This window comes from Dipodomys spectabilis, unplaced genomic scaffold (genome assembly GCF_019054845.1).
Source record: "Dipodomys spectabilis isolate Male_0828 unplaced genomic scaffold, ASM1905484v1 ptg000092l, whole genome shotgun sequence".
NCBI lineage: Eukaryota > Metazoa > Chordata > Mammalia > Rodentia > Heteromyidae > Dipodomys > Dipodomys spectabilis.
In genome coordinates this window covers 7893399-7916767 of record NW_024870769.1, presented here as the reverse complement: position 1 = coordinate 7916767, position 23369 = coordinate 7893399, and the positions used below count along the sequence as shown (strand labels likewise).

General features: G+C 37.1%; 1 protein-coding gene across 2 annotated transcripts in view; it reads right to left on the bottom strand.

Annotated features, from left to right (window-relative positions):
• Window positions 1-669: 669 nt before the first annotated feature.
• Plekha8 (pleckstrin homology domain containing A8) overlaps window positions 670-23369 on the bottom strand; it is a 49758-nt gene continuing 27058 nt past the window's right edge. For both annotated transcript variants that reach the window (XM_042685004.1, XM_042685005.1), the window contains 7 exons: window positions 23210-23366; window positions 22722-22807; window positions 19769-19827; window positions 17835-17965; window positions 16826-16896; window positions 3955-4016; window positions 670-919 (listed from right to left, as the gene is read on the bottom strand). In XM_042685004.1, the coding sequence (XP_042540938.1) occupies window positions 722-919; window positions 3955-4016; window positions 16826-16896; window positions 17835-17965; window positions 19769-19827; window positions 22722-22807; window positions 23210-23366 (764 nt within the window). In that variant the 3' untranslated portion in view covers window positions 670-721. The remainder of the gene's footprint in view (window positions 920-3954; window positions 4017-16825; window positions 16897-17834; window positions 17966-19768; window positions 19828-22721; window positions 22808-23209; window positions 23367-23369) is intronic.

The following is a 23369-nucleotide window of genomic DNA, read 5'->3' as shown; positions in this document are numbered from 1 at the left end:
CTATTTTTACTTAAATGATAGCCTCCTATTTGCAAAATAGGAAGGACAAAGAGGGGAGGGGAGGACAGGGAAAAGAGGAGGATGGGGTGAGGGCATACCACTCATAGCCTTGAGTCACAGTCCTTGTCTATGTCACCACAATTGCATGGTCACTCCAATGTCCGTCACTAACACAGCCCTTCTCAACAACAGAGCCAAAGAGAAGAGGCCACATGGAAGAAAGTCTAGGAATAGTAAATTTTCACATTGCAATTTGCTTCAACCAAGGGGTTTGTACTTCTTGCAAGTATTCAATCTAATCTAAGGTGATTTAAACATTATTATGAATTAATAGTCCATCCTGAATTTACTTGCTTTTGGCTTGGGTTTGGGTGGTCTATCAAAACTGAGAATTAAAACAAAGCAATACAAAAACACAATATTAACAAATTCATTTGTCAAATCTGTTCTTATTACTTGCTTTTCAAATCTGTAACAGCTATGATTTGGTTTCCAGTAGGCCTGTTGAACTGAAATATATAGCACCTTGATTTTTAAACACACAAAACACAAATGTAGTTTTGAAAATTATATGTAAGAGCACTAGATTTTGCCTGCTAGTCTCCTATCCCCCAAGAGAAGGGTTTGGAGAGGGTAAAGCTGCTGTTGGAAATTAACTAGGGCAACACGACATTTTAACAAACTTTATTCCCTGAAGTTAGAAGACGCTGTCCTGCAGCTGTCACACCACCTCATCAGACTCCAGCCCATGAACCTCGTACAAGGTGTCCAGAATGGCCAGCTGCTTTTCCATGGCAGGAAGGTAAAGGCTGAGGTCCCTCTGCATCCCAATACTGAATGCTTCCTTCTGGTGGTCACCTTCTTTAATGGTGAGTGCAGCCACAAAATCTTCGTAGGATGGAGCTGCCCTCAGAGCTAACTGCAAAAGAATCACCCATGAGTACCTGCATAATAACTGTCTCTTTTACACTTATTCCAATGCCCTTTACATAAATGAGTGTGTACAATTATATAAAGGGAGATGGAGGGGGAAAGGGGGGGAGAGAGAGAGACCTTTACATAAATGAGTGTGTACAATTATATAAAGGGAGATGGAGGGGGGGAAGGGGGAGGGGGAGAGGGAGAGAGAGAGAGAGAGAGAGAGAGAGAGAGAGAGAGAGAGAGAGAGAACTGAGAAGAAATATGAATCTTTCTAATTCTTAGACTCTCTAAAATTATGTTCCAAGCATCAAATCATTACAAGTCTAAAAGCAAGCATGTACTTGGGTCAAATTAATGATGAATAATGCCAGTTTATGAAAAGTTTTCTTCTCATCCAAAATTTGATCCAGACTCCTTGAATGCTCAGTATAAACCTGTACATATATTGCCATCTGTTTGTGATTCCTATTATCTACCATCCAGGGCACTATCTTTTTCCCTCTGCATGGATAATGGTTCCTTTATATCCCAGAATATTATTTAAAAAGAAAGGGAGCTGATATTTTCTGTTTGCTTATATAGTGATTCTTGAACAAATTTTATTCCAACTGGTCTCCTGAAATTTCCTTATATTTAGAAAGTCTTTGAGAATCTCTCCTCCCCATGACTGCAAAAAGAGAATGACTGGTCCAGCTGGGGCTGGCTTAAGTGGTAGAGCACTTTCCCAACGAGTCACAAACCACTGAGTTGACACCTCAGTAATACCAGAGGTGGAGGGGGGGGGCAGACAGACAGACAGAAAAACTGGTGGTACAATAATGTTATGGTTAAGCACAGGCTTGGATGAAAAAGATCTTTCAAGCTATTAGTCTGAAAAAAAAATTTAAAAGTGCTCACTCTCTTAGAATCTCCTTTTTGTTATCTGTAGAAGCAGGCTGACATAACTTTCCCAATTTGAAGAATTAATGAAATATGTAGAAAATGGTTAGACCATGACCTGGCACATAATAAATACTTAGACAATAGTGGGAGAGAACAGAAAAATAAAGAGAAGGCAGCTATCCAACAAGATGATGTGAGCAAATCTCCCAGAACTGGAGGACAAGAACATTTGAAAATGGTCATGATAGAGGCTAAAGGTAAAACTGAGTGGCAGATTCTTGTCTAGCACATTCAAGGCCCTGGGATCAATCCTTAACACCATAAAAATAAGAACCACCAAAGTCATGATAGACTTAATTATGAAGAAAGAATTCATAGTTATACAAGTTAGCTGTTGAAGAAAATTAGATGAATGTAGAGGTAAGAACATAAAATAGAAACAATTACACCCATATATTATATAGATGTAGATATATAAATATAAACATAAGTAGAAATACATATTTTATTGAAGTGACTAAATAGATAATATATAAAACAGATATTTAATCTACTTATTACAAATAATAAATTGTATAGATCAATATTATAAGGAATTTAAGGCTAAAAAAGAAAAGCTAAAAAGAACATAAAATGGAAAATTTAATGTTTTAATTTTTCCCTTTGTATTTTTCCACCTTTTAATCCTTCCATTAAAAAATTTTTTTGCAATGAATTCATATTAGAGAAAAACATTTTAAGTTGAAACATCCTTTAGAAACAGATGAATTGGCTCATCCTTATAATCGTCCCTACTTGGGATGGGATCATCCCTACTTGGGAGGGAGAGTTTACAGTTAGGGTTACCATTGGGCTAGCCAGAGCAACCAAGTTCATGAGACTCCATCACAATGGAAGAAATGAATGCAGCAGTGTGCACTAGTCATCTCAGCTATGGTGGGAAGTATAAAACGGGACTGTGGACCAAGCTGTGAAAATGTGAGACCCAATCTCAAATCAACTAGCACAAATAGGACTGAATTGTGGCATTGTAGTAGAGTGTCTGCTTAGCAAGCACAAGACCCAGAATTTAAACCCCAGTACTACCCCAGGAGGCAAGGGGGAGTCTTTTTAGAGATTACACAACAATACATTTTGTACTATAGTTGTTTTCTTATTGGATAACAGATATTTCAGGGTTAAACTTGCCTTTATACTGAAAAAGAAAATGTCTTTAACAGAGCAACTCCATGCTTTTTCATTTAGCCATTAAGGGGTGACATTTGATCAAGGGAACTCAGATGTTAGTAACATCTAAACAATCAGGATTTTCTTGGGAAGACCAATGAGCATTGCCCACACCTTTACCTAAGAACTTAGTAATTCTGATGGGCTTTATCATAGCTCACTTTGGGAATAAACCATTGGAAGAGGTGGTGGATAGAGCCAAAATACACAAATAAAAGCAACTTCTCAATGAAAATATTCCCAGCCCTAACTACTGGCATACCTAATACAGTTAACTCAGATAAAATTCAAGTCAACAAAGATGTGCCAAGTAACATAATTTTGGATAAAATGGGCAGCAGAGGGAGCTATTAGCTTCAATCCATCACTTAGAAGCATCATTTCCTCTTAGGGTTAAGTATTTAGGATCACTGCTTCCTGCTTTCCTTTGTGCATTAATAACTTTTTTAAAACTATCTTATCAGAAAAGATCCACTTCAGAGTCAAGGTCATTCAAATTGGGTAGATGAATGCATATTCTTTCATTCATCTTTCTTAAAAGTAGTCTTTGCTGAGGCTAGGAAATGTGATCTAGTGGTAAAGTGCTTGCCTAGCATGAATAAAGCCCTGGGTTCGATTCCTCAGTACCACATAAACAGAAAAAGCCAGAAATGGCACTGTGGCTCACGTGGTAGAATGGTAGCCTTGAGCAAATGAGGCTCAGGGACAGTGCCCGGGCCCTGAGTTCAAGCTCCAGGACTGGCAAAAAAAAAAAAAAAAAAAAAATTATCTGCTAATTGTAGACAACTATTGCTGATACTCCAAAGACCTGTAAGTATAAAATAAGCATTTTCTTCTTACCCTCAAGGAAACAGAAAAATAAGAGATGCAAAACATAACAACTTGTTTCTGACCATCTAAACATTAGGTAGAGAGATGACTTACCGCAAAAACCCCTCGAACTACCCAGCCATGATGTTGCCGCAAGGTTTTACCATATGCATTATCTTGAAAAGAAAAAGATTCCATGAGTAACGATTGATCTGAAAATGATGCACATTTGAAGTACATACTTTTTAATGTATATGGTAGCACAGTCCTATTAATAATTAAAAACTGCTAAAAAGAAAAAAGAATGTAAGTGTAACATGTATTGTCCTTACAGTCTTACAAAGATAAAAGCGCACAAGTAGATGCTTCTAATGCTTATCTTAAATCACTTATGGAACAACAACTTATTCATAGTGAGGAAAGTTCAGACACCTGAAGAAACAAAGAAGGAATGGACATTGAAAATTGTAGCTAAATACTACTAGAAATATAGTATTAAAAAAATGAAGTTTTTTGAAATATGGTATGACTCTGACCCTGACCCAGGTCTTTTTATCTATTTGCCTCTTTGTAAAATGACCTCTAAAATTCTAATTCTAACATTCTATTCTAGGATGCCTAATGTTTGCCCTAAATGGCCTCTGACTCTTTGTATCTAAGCTAGAAACCTTCAAAAATGTTATGGAAAAGTTAGGTATGGTGGTACATGTCTATACTCCCAGCTTAGCAGCCTGAGGCAAGAGGATCACTTGTCCCTAAGAGTTCAGGACCAGCCAGGACAACACAATGAGACCACCCTTCCCAGACTCTTTCTCAAAACACTCACACCCACCACACCCAGCCCCCTTCTCAACAAAGAAAACCAAACTAAAACAAAACTATCCCAAGTAGACCAACAAAAAAATACATAGAAAAAGGGAAGCCACAAAAAAGTAATGACTTGTTCTAATATCATAAAGCAAAACAAGTGAGAACTTAGGCTATTTGTGTCACATTAAACCATCTGCCAAAAGAAAAAGGTTATTATATGTGAAAGAAAATAATGAAAACGAAAAATTATCCCTAGAAACCCATTCTGGGCATGAAAACTACAGATCTGATTTCTTTTTCTTTTCTTCTTTTTTTTTGGTAGGCCCTGGGCTTGAATTGTGGTAGGCTGTGGGCTTGAATTGTGGGCCTGGGCATTGTCACTCAGCTCTTCAGCTCAAGGCTAATGCTCTACCACTTGAGCATTCCAGTTTTCTGGTGGTTTATTAGAGACAAGAATCTCACAGACTTTCCTGCTTGGGCTGGCTTTGAACCAAAATCCTCACATCTCAGCCTCCTGAATAGCTAGGATTACAGGCATGAGTCACTGGTGCCTGGCTCAGATCTAATTTTTTTTTTTTTTTTACCAGTAATTCAGAAACTGACTATGAAAAATTTAGTAAGATAACTGTTCTGTTGCTCTTGGTGGATACAATGAATGATCTAATAAATACTGCCAGGACAACTGGATTCTTCAATAATAAAAGTAAATGCCATTCCCCAAACTAATTCCACCAAGATTAAAGACATATATACATGAAAAAGCAAGCATACAAAACTTTGAGAATAAAGCATCGAGAATGTCTTTGGGTACCAAAACACATCATAAATGAAGAGAAAAGGCAAGTCATATACTAAAGGAAATATTTACAAGTCATTACTGAAAAAGATTAATATCCAGAAATTATAAAGGACTTCCATGATACAATAAAGAAAAGCAAATCTAAGCAAAAAATGGTGAAAGTATCTAAATTCACTGGGGAGAAAATTCTCCTCAGTAAAGATAAGAAAGGCTGCTCAATGTAACTAGCAAAATAAGAATACAAACTGGCAATACTCTATCATTTTACAACTACCAGGCACAAATTTAAAAGTCTGCCAATGACAAGCATTAGCAAGAATGTGAGGTATTCTACTCTGTTTTGGTTACAGGCATGGAAACCAATTTTTCAATATCCAATCATGTGGTTTAGCCATTCTAACAACCATTATACATGACAGCAGCAGCTCACAGAGTATGGGTCTTCAAACCAGCAGCTTTGGCACCCTAGGGACTTGTTAAAATGTAGTCTTGTATTCTACTACAGATCTTTGGAGCAATATGTACCTTAAAGAGCCATTCAGGCACTACTAATACAATCCAGAGCTTGGCACCATTGTTCTGGGAAAGTTTTTTATCTAGTAAAGTCCAATGAACTCCATACCACTGAACAACCTCCTTCCCTCCTGCCTGGTATGCTATTCAGACACTTACATTTTCTATATGATAAACATCACTTGCAAAAATAACATGTATAAGCTAGGCACCAGTAGCTCATGACTGAAATCCTACTTAGGAGGCTAAAATCTGAGGATCACGGTTTGAAGCCAGCCGGGCAGGAAATTCCATGAGACACTTATCTTAAACTACTAAGAAAAAGCTAGATGTGGTGATGTGGCTCAAGTGGTAAAGTGCTAGCCTTGAGTACAAAGATGCTCAGGGCCAGTGCCCAGGTCCTGAGTTCAATCCCTGGGACAGGCTAAATAAATAAACAACCATGTACATTAAAGAATTGTTTGTAATAGTAAAAATCTGAATCAACCTAAATGTCTATAGTAACATGTTAAGAATTACAGTCTACTGACACAATAGAAGTCTAAATATCAGGGGAAATGAATAGGTTAGGACTGCAAGCATGCAGAGTGAAAACTTTGAAAATTTAAAAAACAGTGAGTGAAAGAAGAATTTGTATAATATGATGTCATGTATATGAACCTAAAAGATACAATCCAATACTAGATAGTGGTTTTTGGACACAAAAATATAGTAAAACCATCGAAACATGCATTGGATAGTGATAAACATCAAATTCAGGATGATGATTTCTGGAAAACAGGATTAAGAAGTGATAGATGAGTATTTAACCATACTAACCTATTTTAAGACATTAAAAAGCTGCTAAGAAAGTATCCTATGAATTTTTTATAGTGACTCAGCTTCAGGCAAAATAAATTCCATGGAGAAACATCATCTCAATAACCAATGGACAGCCACAAAACAAGTGCCTAGAGATGCCCTTTTTTAACTCCAGACATTGTCAAAACTAATAATGCTTGTGCCAGGCACCAATGGCTCATGCCTATAATCCTAGCTATTCAGGAGGCTGAGATCTGAGATTTGATCCTGCACCAATCCAGGCAGGAAAGTCTGGGAAACTCTTATCTCCAATTAACCACCAGTGGAGCTGTGACTCAAGTCGTACAGCCCCAGCCTTGAGCAGAAAAAGCAAATGGACAGTGCTCAGGTCCTGATTTCAAGCTCCAGTAGTAGCGAAAAGAATAGAAACAGAAAACAAGCAAACAAAAATCCTAATGCTTGTGTGGTAAGTCAGTGTGGGCCCAGGATGTAAGTGGTTTTGGAAAAGGCATGAACTGGCTCATGTTCAATAGTAATTTGCAGTAACTGAGTTATGATTTGATGTTTAGTATCTGTTCATAAATTCTGTCTTTCTCTTGCTTATCTCTCCTCCTTTGTGAAACCTTTCACATTAAATACATCATTGAATAAACTTTACAATATTTTCTTATTTTGTGCCAGAGATCTTGGTTGGATTAATTTGTACTTTGACATTTACAGGATCTTCTGAGGTTCCAGTTGTGTCAGTATGGTATTCTGCTGAATGGACAGTGCAGAGCACATAGCATTTAATACAATGGTACATGAAATGCCAGAGCAATTTTTCTTCCTTCCATTTATAAGACTGCTTCCTAAAACTTGTTTTGATGTTGGCATCGTTCTGATGCAACATCCTAACAAGGTTTAAGTCTAACTGTCTGTGGGTCCAACTCCTTCCTTAAAAAACCTTCTTGTGGGTAGTGGGGAGGATTGGGTGGAGGGGCGGGGGGAGGATGGGAAGGGATGGGAAGGGGAAACAAAGGAGGAGGCTACAATGCTTGATAAGAAATGTACTCATTATCTTGCCCATGTAATTGTAACCCCTCTGTATAGTATTTTCACAATAAAAAAAAAGAACAGATATAGAACCCCAACTGGCTGATATCTAATAAATCTAATCTGCTTACTAACTGGCTTCACAAGTGCTTCTGGCCAGTACTGCTTGACATAATTTAATTAACCAATTTCTAGCACAAAACCCAAATCATGTTACCTATTTTCCTTAATAAGGACAAAGGAGGGAAATATATAGCCACACAATATAATATTAATTAAAAGAAACTTTTTATTAAAAATGAAATGGAAAATAGAGTCACTCAAGTATCCACTAAAGTTTTGATGTTGAAAAATAAAAAAGACTCTGAATCTTGAAAAAAAAAAACCTTCTAGTGAATATCACCAAGATGCTAAAGGTACAAAGCCACTGTTGGCATGAGACCACCCAAAATGTTTCACTTGCTCATCATTTTGAGGAATCCAAGTGATTGCTCAAGAGTGAAGGAGGGTAATGTAAAGCCTAAGGCCTCCATCAAGTTGCTGGGAAAAGTTTAAAGTCATAGTACTGTAGCAGTGCATTATAAATTCATTTTCAGGAAGGCAGTACATATCAAGACTTTCACTATGCCATTTACAACTCTCATATTTCATCTACTATATCCAAGGGCACTAAGATTAGACAGTTTCATGAGCATTTACCTCAAAACCTTTTCTTAAGCAGCATTTTATTGAAAAGCAATTTAACTATGATTAAAAGGAGGCAAAATTGATAGAATTACTAATTCTAACACTTTCAGTCCTGCTTATTAACAATTCCTCTGAGGAAGTAATAAAGCTCCAAATAATCAAACTACAGCCAAGTAGTAATGAGTTTCAGTGGACTGGACTGAGACGAACAGGTCACAAACCTCACCACAGATTAGAATTACATTGCATGACTTGTTAATATACAGATTGTCAGGCCTCATCCTGCAGGTTCTGACTCAGCAGGTCTTGGCAGAGTCTGATGATCTGAATTTCTAGTATGATTACAGGCAATGAATATGCTACTGTCCTCGATCCATGCTTAAAAATCAATACTCTAGATGCTTATACCCTAGGAAAGATTTATTCATGATAAAGGGGTACATATTTACAAGAGTCGATGAACTTAACATAGAGCTGGGGATGTAGCTCAATGGCAGAGTACTTTCCTAGTATGTACAGGATTCACTGATGCTTAACACTACCAAAAAGAAGAAAAAAAGGAACTTAGTGTAATCACTACATTGTATACTCCTCAACAGTAGCTATTATCACAGTAAATCAAATTCACTTTTAGAATTTAAAAAAGCAGGACTGGGAAGGTGGCTTAGTGGTAGAGTACTTTGCTTGCATGTATGAGGCCCTGGGTTCAATTCCTCAAGCACCACATACACAGAAAAAAACAGAAGTGGCACTGTGGCTCAAGTGGTAGAGCACTAGCCTTGAGCTGAAGAGCTCAGGGACAGTGCCCAGGCCCAAAGTTCAGACCCCATAACCAGCAAAAAATAAAAGAGAGAGAGAGAGAGAGAGTTTAAAAAAGCAAGCTAATGTGTCTATACACAATATATTTTATAAACTCTTCGTTTTCCTACACTCTCACTCTCTCATTACAGATAAAACATCAGTTCCACGTATAAAGACTGATTTTAAAATGAAAAAATAAAAAACAAACTATTACCATATAAAGAAATATGCACTGAGGAACTGCTGACATCTGGATAGCTGTTGTATTCTCATAAAATCATGTCTACTTGCTGCATCTGTGTCTGATGCGGAAGGAGGATAGGTTGGTTAAAGCACCTTTAACCCTCACACCTAGCAGCAGCAGGAAATTAAGGATTATTATGAACAAACAAAAATCTTTAAAATGAATCTCCACATAAAGATGGGAAATGTCAAATTCACAGCTCTTTTTCTTTCATTTGAAAATAAGCACCTACCACTTTCACTGTGAAATGAGAAGATTCAAGTAACACAGAAGAGGCTAGATTCTGAAGAAAGAAAGAACCAGAAGCCATAAAGGAGGTGGTAAAGAGGCAGAAAACCACAGGGAAATAAACCCAATAGAAAAAAAAAAAGTAGCAACAAGTTTCAAGTTCATACCTGGGTCCCCTGGAGAGTAATGGAAAGAAAGATAAAGACTCCATTACAAAGTAAAATAGCTCTGGCAACAGACTGCCAACTCTAGCCTTGGGAAAACTCTCTATCTCCTAAGCCTTAATCCCAGCATAAAAATTTGTGAGGCAGTAACTAATTTGATGTGAAAGGCTAACTTCAGTAAAGAAGATATTCTTGTTGCTTCACTTAAGAGGGAGCTTGTTGTTGGAGACTGAAAGTTACTCTGGAGACCTGGGAATAAGGAACAATCATGACTCAAGGAATCAAAGGATACCTTGCCAAAGAACATGAGTATAACTAAGGTGGTATATGAGGTGTTTGAAGAAAGTGTCTAACAAAGCCCTTTGTGGAAGTTTCAACTATGGAAAATGACACTGGCAACTTAATGCCAGGAGCAGTGGCAAGTCAGTGACCAAAAGGCTTTTTTTAACCCTGAGTGAAGAAGAGAAGAAATACACCTTAAAATAATAGAGGGAAGTCTATAGTCAATAGTGTAGTAAATGGGAAACTGAAATCATTTCCCTAAAGTCAGAGAATATAAAGTATCTACTCTTGCCTGGTGCTGGTGGCTCACTTCTTTTTTTTTGGTCATTGGCCTTGAACTCTGGGCCTGGGCGCTGTCCCTCAGCTCTTCAGCTCAAGGCTAGTGCTCTACCCACTGGAGCTACAGCGCCATGGTGGCTCACTTCTTTAATCCTATTCAGGAAGCTCAGGATGGAGGTTTGAAATCCAGGAAGGAAATTTCATCTTATCTCCAATTAACTTCCAAAAAAAGCTGGAAGAGGAGCTGTGGCTCAAGTGCTCTGGAACTATCCTTAAGCAAAAAAAAAGCTCAAGGGACAGTGCTTAGGCCAAGTTCAAGCCCCAGGACTATCACCAAAAATAAAAATAAAAAAACAAGAAGTGTCCATTTTCACCATGCCTATTTAATATCGTACTGGAATTCTTAGCCAGAGTGATAATGCAAGGCAAAGAAAAAACAGAGTCTAAATAGGGAAAAAATAAATTATTCCTAGTTGCCGATGTCATAATTTTTAAAGACTCTAAAGATTTCATGGGAAAAAGAACCCTCCTAGATCTTAAAACAGTTCATCAATGTAACAGGATACAAAATCAACACTTAAAAATAAATATATTCCTAGGTACTAGTGACTCACATCTATAATCCTAGCTACTCAGTTGGTTGAGAGCTGAGGATTGTGGTTCAAAGTCAGCCTGTGTAGGGATGTCCAGGAGACTTTTATCTCCAAATAAGTACCAAAAAGCCAGATGGAGAGCTATGACTCAAGTGGTAGAGCCCTAGCCTTGAGTAGAAAAAACTAAGGGACAGTGCCTAAACCTTGAGTTCAGGCCTGATGACTGGCAATAAATAAACAAATAATATTTTCTATATACCAAAAATGAACAAGCAGAGAATGAAACCAGGAAAAAAATTCTATTTACTAATGTCTCTAAAAAAATAGCTGGTAGTAAAGACTTTGATAATGAAAACTATTAAACATTAAAGAAACTGAAGACATGATAAAATGGAAGGACCCCCCTATGCTTATTTACTGGCAGAATTAGTATCATGAAAGTGGCCATATTACTATAACGCAGTCTATAGATTCAATGTAATTATCCAGCAAAATCTCAATGTCATTCTTCACAAAAAAATTTTTTTTAAATCAATCTAAAAATTCATATGTGGCTGGGTGCTGGTGGCTCACGCCTGCAATCCTAACTACTCAGGAGACAGATCTGAAGATTGTGGCCTGGATAAGAAAGACTCTTATTTCTAATAAACTACTCAGAAAAAGCCAGAATGATGCTGTAGTTCAAGTGATAGAGCACTATCCTCAAGTAAAAGAAGCTCATGGACAGCATCCAGGCCCTGAGTTCAAGCCCCAGGACTGGCACTAAAAATAAAAAAAAAAATTCATATGGAAGTATAATAAACCCACAAAGCAAAAGGAATCCGAGCAAGAAGAACGGTTCATCAGAATATTGGGCTACAAATTATATTACAGATCTACAGTAACAAAAACAACATGGTGCTGGCACAAAAACAAACATGAGGACCAATGGAAGAGAAGTGTCACAAATAAAACCGCACAGTTACTGTCATCTAATTTGTGACAAAGGAACCAAAAACATATGCTGATAAAATGATAATCACTTAAACAAATGATGCTAAGAAACAAGTTATCTACATGTAGAAGATTGAAATTAGATTTTTACTTCTATCCCTGTACAAACTACAGCTCCAAATGGATCAAAGAGGTAGGTTGAACAAGTTTATACTCCCACCAACAATGCAGTAAGGTTCCCTTCTGGCCACATCCCCTCCATCATCTGATGTTATTAGAGTTCTTGATTTTAGCCATTCTAACTCGGGTGAGGTGGTATCTCAATGTTGTTTTGATTTGCATTTCTTTTATGGCTAGAAAGATCGAGCATTTCCTCATGTGTCTATTGGCCATCCTTCTTTCCTCTTCAGAGAAGTTTCTCTTTACGTATTTAGCCCACTTATTTATTGGGCAATTGTTTCTTTGGAGATTTGTTGTTGGGGGATTTAATTTTTTGAGTTCCAAGTATATTTTAAATATGAGACCCTTGTCTGTTGTATGGCTAGTGATTGACCCAGCAATCCCACTTTTGGACATTTACCCAAACGATCACAAATAAGGCCATACTAAGGCTACCAGAACAACTATGTTTATCACAGCATTATTTACCATAGCTAATATATGGAACCAACCCAGATGCCCCCTTTCTTGGAGCAAGAAAATGTGGTATATATAGACAATGGAATTCTATGCCTCCATCAGAAAGAGTGACATCAGAAAGAATGACAGTTAGGAAATAGAAAGACTTGGAAAAAAATTACATTAAGTGAAGTAAGCCAGGCCCAAAGAAACATAGGTCCCATGGTTTCCCTTATTTGCAATAACTAGTATATGTCTAGGACAAGCAGAAAAAGTCAAAAGCTATGTACATATGACCATATAAGATGATGTTAAGCGAAATGAACTTAAAGATAGGGACACAATTTTTTTTTCTTTCTTGCTATTGTTTCTAACGTATTTATAATGTACTGTGTGGTTCTGTTTTGTTTTGTTTTTATGTGTTTCTTTGCATGTTCCTCCGCCACAGTATAACCCCTAGTTTCACTGTATTTTATTCCAGTGCCCTGCATCTTGTATATACACTTCTCTAATTTGGAGAGGGGAAGGGAAAAAGAAAATGCTTAAATAGGGATACAAGTTGACCCATTCTAACAATGAGATGTACAAGACACTATGTTGAAAATGAACTTTACAACGTTGTGGTGAGGAGGGGTGCGGGGGGGGGGATAGTTATGGAGGTGAGAGGGAAGGGATGGTAAGGGGAAACAAGAGGAGGCAACAATGCTTGATAAGAAATGTACTCGTTACCTTGCTCATGTAACTGTAACCCTTCTGTACAGTATTTTTACAATAAAAAAGTACCAAAAAATTCAAAAATTAAAAAAAATACAAATCAAAACAACACTGAGATTCCACCTCACCCCAGTTAGAATGGCTATAAAAAAAAAAATCTAATAATGACAGATGCCGGAGGGGATGTAGCCAAAAGGGAGCCCTACATTGTTGGTGGGTGGGAGTGGAAACTTGTTCAGCCACTCTGGAAAGTAGTATAGAGGTTCCTCAAAAGACACATAGAGCTCCCCTATGACCCAGCAATCTCACTTCTGGGCATTTACCTAAATGACCACAAACAAGGTCATATTAAAGCTACTGGCACAGCTATGTTTATTGCAGCATTATTCACCATGGCTAAAATATGGAACCAACCCAGATGCCCCTCAGTAGATGAGATGATCAAGAAAATGTGGTATAAATATACAATGGAATTCTATGTCTCCATTAGAAAGAATGATATTGCCCCATTTGTTAGGAAATGTAAAGCCTTGGAAAAAATCATATTGAGTAAAGTTACCCAGTCCCAAAGAAATTTAGGTCCCATGATTTCTCTTATTTGCAATAATTAGTATACATATAGGATAATTTTTTTTTTGGGTCCAGTCGGGAAGCTTGAACTCTGGGCCTGGGCGCTGTCCCTCAGCTCGCTCTTCAGCTCAAGGCTAGCGCTCTACCACTGAGCCACCTTTCTAGCCCCTATATAGGATAATCTTATCAGTATAAGATGATGCTAAGTGAAATGAACCCCAAGATATGGACACAAGAGGTCTGTCTTTATTGTTATTGTTTTAAGTGTACCATCTGATTTTGTTTTTATTTTTTCCTTTGTATGTTCTTTCCTCTATGTCATAGCCCCTGCTGTCACTATACTCGATTTTGATACCCTGCATCTTGTATACATATGTCTAATCTGGGGAGGGGAAAGGGAATAACAAAATGCTGAAACAAGGACACAAGGACACGAGATGACCTATTACAACAAGGATACCCACAGGACATGGACTTTACAACGTTGCAGGGGGGTGATGGAGGGATGGAGGAGTGTAGGAGGCAGGGGAGTGAAGGGAAACAACAAAGAAGGGAAGGGGTAACAATGATCGACAAGTAATGTACTCATTGCCTTACTCATGTAACTGTAACCCGTGTACAGCATCTTAACAATAAAATAAAGGTACTCATTACTTTACATATGTAACTATAACCTCTCTGTACATCACCTCGATAGTAAAATTAGATTTTAAAAAAATGTTAACATGTTCAGTTATAAGGAAAATGCAAATGAAAACCACATCAACATTCCAACTCACCTTAGTCTGAATGGCAATCATCAAGAAAACAAACATCAACACAAGCTGTCAAAGATCCTTCCCCTTACTCCACCCCCACTTTCTGGCAATGTAAACTAGTGCAACCACTATGGATATCAGTTTGCAGGTTTCTCAAAAGACTAAAATTAAACACTTATGACCTTCTAGACAACTCTTTGGCAATACCCAGTGGATTCTAAATCAATAGACATGACAGATATTGCAGCTTTGTTCACAATAGCCAAACAGTAGCATCAGCCAAGGTTCTCAACAACTAATGAATGAATAAAAAAAAAAAAACCCAACATAGTACATATATAACATGGAATCCTACTCAGACATAAAGTGAAACTATATCATTCATAGTTAAGTAGATAAAGCCACTCAAAAGGCTAAATATAGCATGTTTTCACTCATTTGTAGAATCTAGACTTCAAATACATGCATATACATACATATACAAGTATATAGTTATATATACATATGTACGTTCATATAGAGAGAACTTGACCGTGACTGTGGGACTTTGGGGGGGGGGGGCATAGCTGAGGGAGAGGAAGAGAATGATGAACAGGGAATCATATTGAAAGATCAGTGTCTGGGGCTAGGACACCCCCCCCCAAAAAAAAGAAAACAAATCACCTGACTATAGCCAAGTCAACTGACCAGCCCAGTGAATGGAGGATAACTACTTAATTGTTTGCAATTGAATCAGATAACTAGCTCCAGGGCTTTTGCACAGTATTGAAGCTCACTTACTATGGTTTCACCTTTTATTAGTTTGGTCTATTACATCCGGTCAAGAACCCAGTCCAAATGCATGGTGTCCTACAAAGTATAACTTGACACTAGCCACCAGGGAAATACCAGTCAAAAATCAAGATATCATCACATACCTCCTAAAACAAATAAAATAACCACTGAGGACATATCCCATTTTGGCCAAGAGGCAGATAAGACAGATCTCTCACATTTGTGGGAAAAATGAGGACCTTTAAGACAAGGGTCCTGAAGTGACCCAGTTTCCAATCCTCTAAAGCAAGTATTTTAATCTTTCCTATTCACAGTTTTTTTTATTATGTAAGAACTGATATAAGGATTAAGTTGTCTGAATTCTTAACAAAAAAAACAGTAATATCTAGCAATTTCTAGACAGGTGGACTGGGGAAATCTTAGAGATAAGAATCTCTTAAGACTAACAGAAAAAGTTAAAACATATTTGCGAAAATGGGGAGAAAAATCCAAAGAATACACTGGTTCTCCCTTCTACCAGAAGTATCTAAATAATTCGTTTCACTATGTATAGTCATTGCTAATCAGCAACTAACTGTGCGGACCTCTATAATACAACATTGGAGGACTTCAAAATGATATGGAATTTCACACACAGCCCTTCAAACACACAGCCCTCAAGACTCATGCCAGGAGGATTTCCACAGGGCAAGAGTGAGACTTCAGCCACATCTTTAGAGGCACTAGGAGAGTGCTTCCAAGTCTTAATGTATTTTTTCCAGAAGTGATCTGACAGAAACATTCATCTATTCAACCTACCTGTCCAGTGTATATTAAAAGCCTACAATACTGCAGGTATTCACAATAAAAATATAGGATGGTCTCCTCTGATCAAGGCTCTCTTCAGTCATACCTGTCCCAATTCAAGATAGATACCTACAACATCTAACGAGTTTGATAATCAACCCATAAGCTCACTCCAGAACTCATCACCAAGATGTCCACCTCCACCTTCTGTCTATGATTTCCAAAATTAGCTTCCCTTTGAATACTGATTTCTGAAGACTTCTGAATATGAAGATTACATAAAAGGAAACCAGTCTTAATAAATATTGGGTCTTCTGTTAAGATTAAGGTATGGCTTTCTGTTAATTCAGTACTTCAAGATACACGAATTTTAATAAGTTAGACCAAGATTACCCAGTCACTGTAGCATGATGGGTCCTTTTAAAACAAAGCTTTCATAAAAGAAACAATGAGTAATAATGAGATAAGAAAAGAAACAAAATCAAATCCTGAGAAGCAGAAATATCCCCCATAATTCTTCTCCTCTTACAGATCATCACTCTAGCCTAAGATCAAATCTGATTTGATCAATATATCAAAATGTAAAAGACACTTACTCAGGGCTGTCTGTATATCCTTTTCCCCATTTTTTACTTCAGTCAAAAATCCTTTTAAAAATTTGAGACCTCTAAAACAAAAACAAGGAAAAAATATTTTAAAAGTTCACTTATATGAGGCACTAGAAATGACAGGCACTATATTCTATTTCAGTAATATCTTGGGTAGGTATAGCAGTAAACAGTCAAGACCATAAGGTGATCTTTTTGAAGTTTCTTCTCTGTCATTTCACTTAGGATGCTCTGACCCTTTCCCCCATCCCACATGACATATCCAAAGCAATGGTTTTCAAAATCTGGTTCCAAACTGGTGACTTCAGCATTGCTTGGGTATTTATTAGAAATAAAATTCTGGGGCCCACTTCATACCTAGGACTAGAAACTATGATTCCATGTCCACTGTTTTTAATAAGCCTACTAGGAGCCACTAAAGTTGAAGAATCACTAATTTAAGAAAAAAAGTTTTCTTTCTGTCATTTATGATTCCTATTATATATGTAAACATACATATATGTATGCTTACCTATACATGTATAAATATATGTATATATTTATTATATATGTATATAAACAAAATATATGTATATTATAATAAATATCTACAATATATGTATATATGTATGCACATGTACATATGTATGTATATATAAACATATCCATATATAAACATATAAACATATGTGCACATATAAAATTGGCACATATCCTATATAATATATAAAATATATTTTATATATAGATAATACTCTTGTCATTTATGATTCCCATTATATAAAGATTAACATATATGCATGTATATATGTATGTGTGTACACAAACACAATAGGAGCACTATCAATATTTATCACCAACAAGAGGGATGAAAAAAGATCTTGCTCTTTTGTTTTAGAAAACACTACACAATTTGGTTAGACGCTTGGTTCAGAAACTGTCCTTTGTAGGACAATGTTTTTGCTGGTAATATTTCCACTGCACTGATTTTAATTGCAGCCCCACCCAACTGCCTCACCTCTTCAGCCACAAGAGGGCTTCAGTAGCGGAGTTCCTAACCTGAGCTACATCAGCTTCTACCTCATGCAGCACTATCTTCTGGAGGGTAGTAAACTCTTCCTTGTTCGTTATATACTTCTGATTTACTTTCTGGAGGAAAAATAGAAAACAATCTAAGTTCAAAAATGTAAAAGTTACCAAGGACCTGATTATAGTATTGAAGCATAAATCTGAGCAGGCCTGTAAGACTATTTGAATATTTTGTTTGAGAATTCTGAGGCTTCCTCGAAGTCAACAGTCACAAGGCTTTGTTTTGGGAAGTACTGTGGTTTGAACTCAGGGCCTTGCCCTGAGTCTACCCCATCATTTTTTTTTGTTTCAATTTATTGTTTAGATGGAGTCTCACACTTTTGCCTATACTAGCCTCACAATGTCTAGAAGAGATAGGAGGCTACTTCTGCTTCCTAATATTGCTGGGATTAAAGGCCTGCATCATCACACATGGCTAGTCTTTTAAAGTGTCCCAAACTTTTTTGCCTAGACTTGCCTTGTTGATCCTCCAATCTCTGTCTTCCACATAGCTGAAATTATAGGTATATGCTATCATGGCCAGCCTAGTTCTAGGTTTCTAAAGTATTGTTCTTTAGTATTTTTCCTGCCTTGGAGCGGTTCTTACAGCTGTCTGGAAGATACCACTCATCTTGAGATAAAACTTAACCATTATTTGTTTGAATGGAATTCCATACAACGATTCCCTCAAAATACAGAGTAAGAAGAGCTATGGTTACAGAAATCCCTTACACTGCAATCTCATCATGTATACACACACACACACACACACACACACACACACACACATGCCTTTTGTGTTTTTATTCTATTGGAGACCAATTTGGGGAAACTTGTCCTATTTTCTCTAAACAATGTTTTGTATAGTTTTGTCTTATTAGAAATAAGCTTAAAATTCTTAAAGCTTTGGTGATATTTTTAAGTACCTTATTCTATTTGCCAATTACTTATTCACAGTATATACAAAGATTGATTTCTTCATGCTGAGTTGTTCTTTATAGACATGCATAATTTTTTAAAATGATTTTTCTATAGGTATTGAAATCAAGATAAAGATGACAGATATTTAATGGGTACTGTATTCTCAAGAAGGCAAATTCAATCTACCTTTTTAAAAGAAATATAAACTTTAAAAGTTGGAAATAATATATGCAGTACTCTCAGCCTCACAGCTGCACATGGAAGTTGGGTCTTTTGAGGTCCAAAACAATGATAACTACGCTATTTATATCAACATACTTTTTGGAAAACTGTAACTGGTCATTGTCTAAAACTAACTAGTACAGAATCAGTGCTAATACATGCATGAGTCTCTAAATGATACACCAAAAGGAAATTCTGTTGTCATTCTTTAAATTGTATTTTGTTTTCTTTAAGTAGTTGGACAAAGGGGTCTGGTTTCATTTTTAAATGTACTTTTCACCTCCATTCCCAAGCTTGCTTGCCTCTATCATGAAATAAAAAGATTTCGTTACTTCCACAATGATCAATTAGAACATGAGAAAGGTACTAGCTTGCTCTCTCTCCCTCCCTCCCTCCCTCCCTCCCTCCCTCTCTCTCTCTTCTCTCCTCTCCCCCCCCCCCCCCCCCCCAAGCTAGGCGAGCATTTGACTGCTGAGCCATATCTTCAGGCCCTTTTATGCACTAACTATTTAGAAACAGGATCTTGGTGTTTTTGTTTTTGTTTTTTTGGCCACATCTGGACCAAAAGTCTCCTATTTTACACTTCTTACTACATATAAGATGACAGGTGCATGTTGAGGAGGGGTCTCTAAAACATTTTTATAATGCCAGTTTTCCTTTTTACTTTTTCCCTATCAAACAAAAAGTACTGAAACGTTTTCTTTTGTTTAAAAGTTGATTAAGACAAGCCAGTATACTCACCTTAATATTTCCAACAAGATCCATTTTTACAGGAGCAAACACTGTAGGGCCAAGTTTGTCTAAAAGGATTGAAAACATTTTGAAAAAGCAATTAGATGCAAGTGGAAATTGGTTTGGTTTGGGTGCCTGTACTGGGGCTTAAACTCAGGGCCTTGTACTCCTTTGTTTTTGTAACTCAAGGCTAATATTATATCACTTAAGCCATACTTCTAGTTCTCATTTTTTCTGTTAATTGGAGAGGAGAGAGGAGAGACTCTCAGATTTGTCTTGCTCCACTGGCTTTAAACTGTGACCCTTAGAGCTTAGCAACCCGGATTGCTAGGATTGCTGGCTTGAGGCACTGTCTGGTATGTAGACTATATATGCATATAATGGAACAGGTTTTTGCTGTAATTAGTTACCTTTTTCCCACAACAACTTTAATTTTTTCTTGTAAATTACTTTCTAAACATATGCTTCAAAAGCTTGACACAACACCTTTTTCTATTATATATTACATCTGGTTTATAAAAATGAGTCTCTTTTTAGACTCTTAAAAATCATTTATGCAATTCTTAGGCCCTTTGCTTATCTGGATAAATTTAAGCTTTTTAACTTCTATTAGAAAGACTTGGTTGCTACCAGCCACATAGGATGAAATCCTAGTCACTCAGGAGATTAAGACCTAGAAGATATTGTTTCAAAGCCAGTGCTGGCAGAAAAGTTTGTGAGGCTCCATTCAAATGAATCAGCAAAACGCTAGACCAGAGGTGCAGTTCAACTGGTACTGCATGAGTTCTGAAAAAAAAAACACTGCAAGAGTAAAAGACTCTGAGTGCAAGCCCCTGTACACACACACACACACACACACACACACACACACACACACACACACCTTTTTTAAATTATGTGTTTTTATTAGTAATACATTCTATTGGAGACCAATTTGGGGAAACTGACTTCTTGTTCAATAGTCCATAGTATGACACACACAAAATCATCACTTGTTGTCAAATTTTCTCTAAACAATGTTTTTTATAGTCTTGTCTTGTTAGAAATAAGCTTTAAAATTTTGTCTTTTTTTAGTCTTTTTCTTATTATCAAGGTGATGTATAGAGGGGTTACAGTTATATAAGTAAGGTAATAAGTACATTTCTTGTCAAACTTGTTCCCCTTCCCTCATTTTTAAAATTTTAAGGCTTTTGGGGCTATTTGTTGTTGTTGTTGGTGGTGACCATGGGACTTGGACTCTGGGCTTGGGTGCTGTCCCTGAGCCACAGTGCTACTTACAGTTTTCTGGTGGTTAACTGGAGATAAGAGTCTCACAGATTTCCCTGCCGGGGCTGGCTTTGACTGTAATCCTCAGATCTCAGCCTCCTGAGTAGCTAGGATTACAGGTGCAAGCCACTGGTGCCCAGCTTTTTGGTGCTTTTTGTTGTTGTTGTTGGTCATGAGGCTTGAACTCATGGGCTGGGCATTGTCCCTGAGCTCTTCAGCTCAAGGCTAGCATTCTACCACTTGAGCCACAGCGCCACTTCCAGTTTTCTGGTGGTTAACCCTCCGGAGATAAGAGTCTCACACACATTCCTGCCTGGGCTAGCTTTGAACGGTGATCCTCAGATCTCAGTCTCCTGAGTAGCTAGGATTATAGGTATGAGCCACTGGCACCTGGCTTTTGGTGCTGCTTTTTAAAGTACCTTATTCTATTTGCCAATTACTTATCCACAGTATATACAAAGATTGATTACTTCATGCTCACAGTTCTTTTTTATAGTCCTGATTTTTCTATAGGTATTGAAATCAAGGTATCGTTTCTATCATTAACAGTGAACTCCATAGCTGGGACTCGCTATTTATTTATACCATCTTGCTATTTAGTTTCCTATTGGTTCTTTGTTTCTTTTTTGTGACTTTTAATCAATGAATAGACCTTTTTTTCTTTTTTCTTTTTTTTGTTGGTTGTGGGGCTTGAACTCTGGGCTTGGGCCCTGTCCGTGTACTCCTCACCTCAAGGCGAGTGCTCTACTGTTTGAGCCACAGTACACTTCCAGTTTTCTGATGGGTTATTGGAGATAGGAGTCTCAAGGACTTTCTTATCTAGGCTGGCTCTGAACCCTGATCCTCAGATCTCACCTTTTTTTTTTTTAACATATTATTTATCCTATTTTGGCTTTTTAAAAAGTTAAATGTGTTTTGCCTTGCTTTCTTTTATGTCAATCAAGTATTTTTTAGAATTCCATTATGTTTTTCTCTTTTGGTTTTTAGCTATTTAAGAAGAGTCATTTTCAATTTGCCTTGTAAAGGTTAAAATGTGTTTGTGACTTTAACTAAGTATCACTATTCCACAATACTGTGAAATATGTAAAAGTTATGTAATCACCTAACCTCAATTTTTAAAAAAAAAGGAAAGAAAAGTGAGAGAAGGGATAGGTTAGGAGCGATGGGTGACAATGTTGTCGGACACCTTGCATTCATGTACTGTTTTGTAGAATGGGAACTTCTTTGTATAACTACTTAAAGATAATAATAATTAAAAATGTTAAAAAAAAAGAGGACTTAAGTCAATTTTTCTTTTGGGTCCAGTTGTGGGCCTGAACTCTGGGCCTGGGCGCTGTCCCTCAGCTCTTCACCTCAAGGCTAGCGCTCTACCTTTTGAGCCACAGCGCCACTTCCGGCTTTTTTTTTTCTGCTTATGTGGTGCTGAGGAATCGAACCCAGGGCCTCATGCATGCAAGGCAAGCGCTCTACCACTGAGCCACCTTTCCAGCCCAATTTTTTATAGTGTTATTTTATATTTTATAAGATTGTTTTACTTCTAAAATAAAATTGAAAGTTCTTATGAGTGAAAAAAAAAAAGAAAAAAAAGAAGGGTCATTTCATTGTACCCCTAATTCGGGATCTTTCTTCTTCTAAGTAACTGTAATGGTACAAATTCTAAAAAGTAATAAATGCAAGGCAACTGTGGCAATCTTACCTAATACTGGAACCACAGCATAACATGATGCCAAGAATGCTTCCGTAGGAATGCCACTATCTTCCAGAAGTTCAATGTCACTAAAGCTAAGTAATTGGGCGATATGGAAGAGGTAAGATTGAAAACAGAACAAATTGTACAGTTCAGAGATAGTCATCAAAACAGCTATTGTTTTATAGGGAAAAACCACTTAACCTGATTACTCAGATGTGCCCTAGAGATGGTTTCAGTGCTAGAAAAGTCTATTAACATACTTTTCCAAAAAACAATATACCAGAATAAGCTCGTTTGTTTACAGAATAAACCTGAATAATTCAATTTCTTTTCATCCACTATTCAGTATCAGCATTGCTATTTACCACGTATGCCAAGAATATATCATTCTCCATTCTCTTAGAATATACTATCAACTGAAAGGATTATTATGACTAATTTTCCAGAAGGAAAACATTTATCAAATTGTTAGTGATTTAGTGGGTCTGGCATACCTTGTGTTCATGGTACTAAAGAAAGTTGGGATAACTTCTTTGCCATCTTCCCAGAGGGATTCTGGCACAAAACTTGAGTCTGATCCAGTCTGTGCCAAGTCACTGTCATGATTGCACAGGTTTTCCTCTTCATTGCTCTTCATTATGTTACCTTGTACTG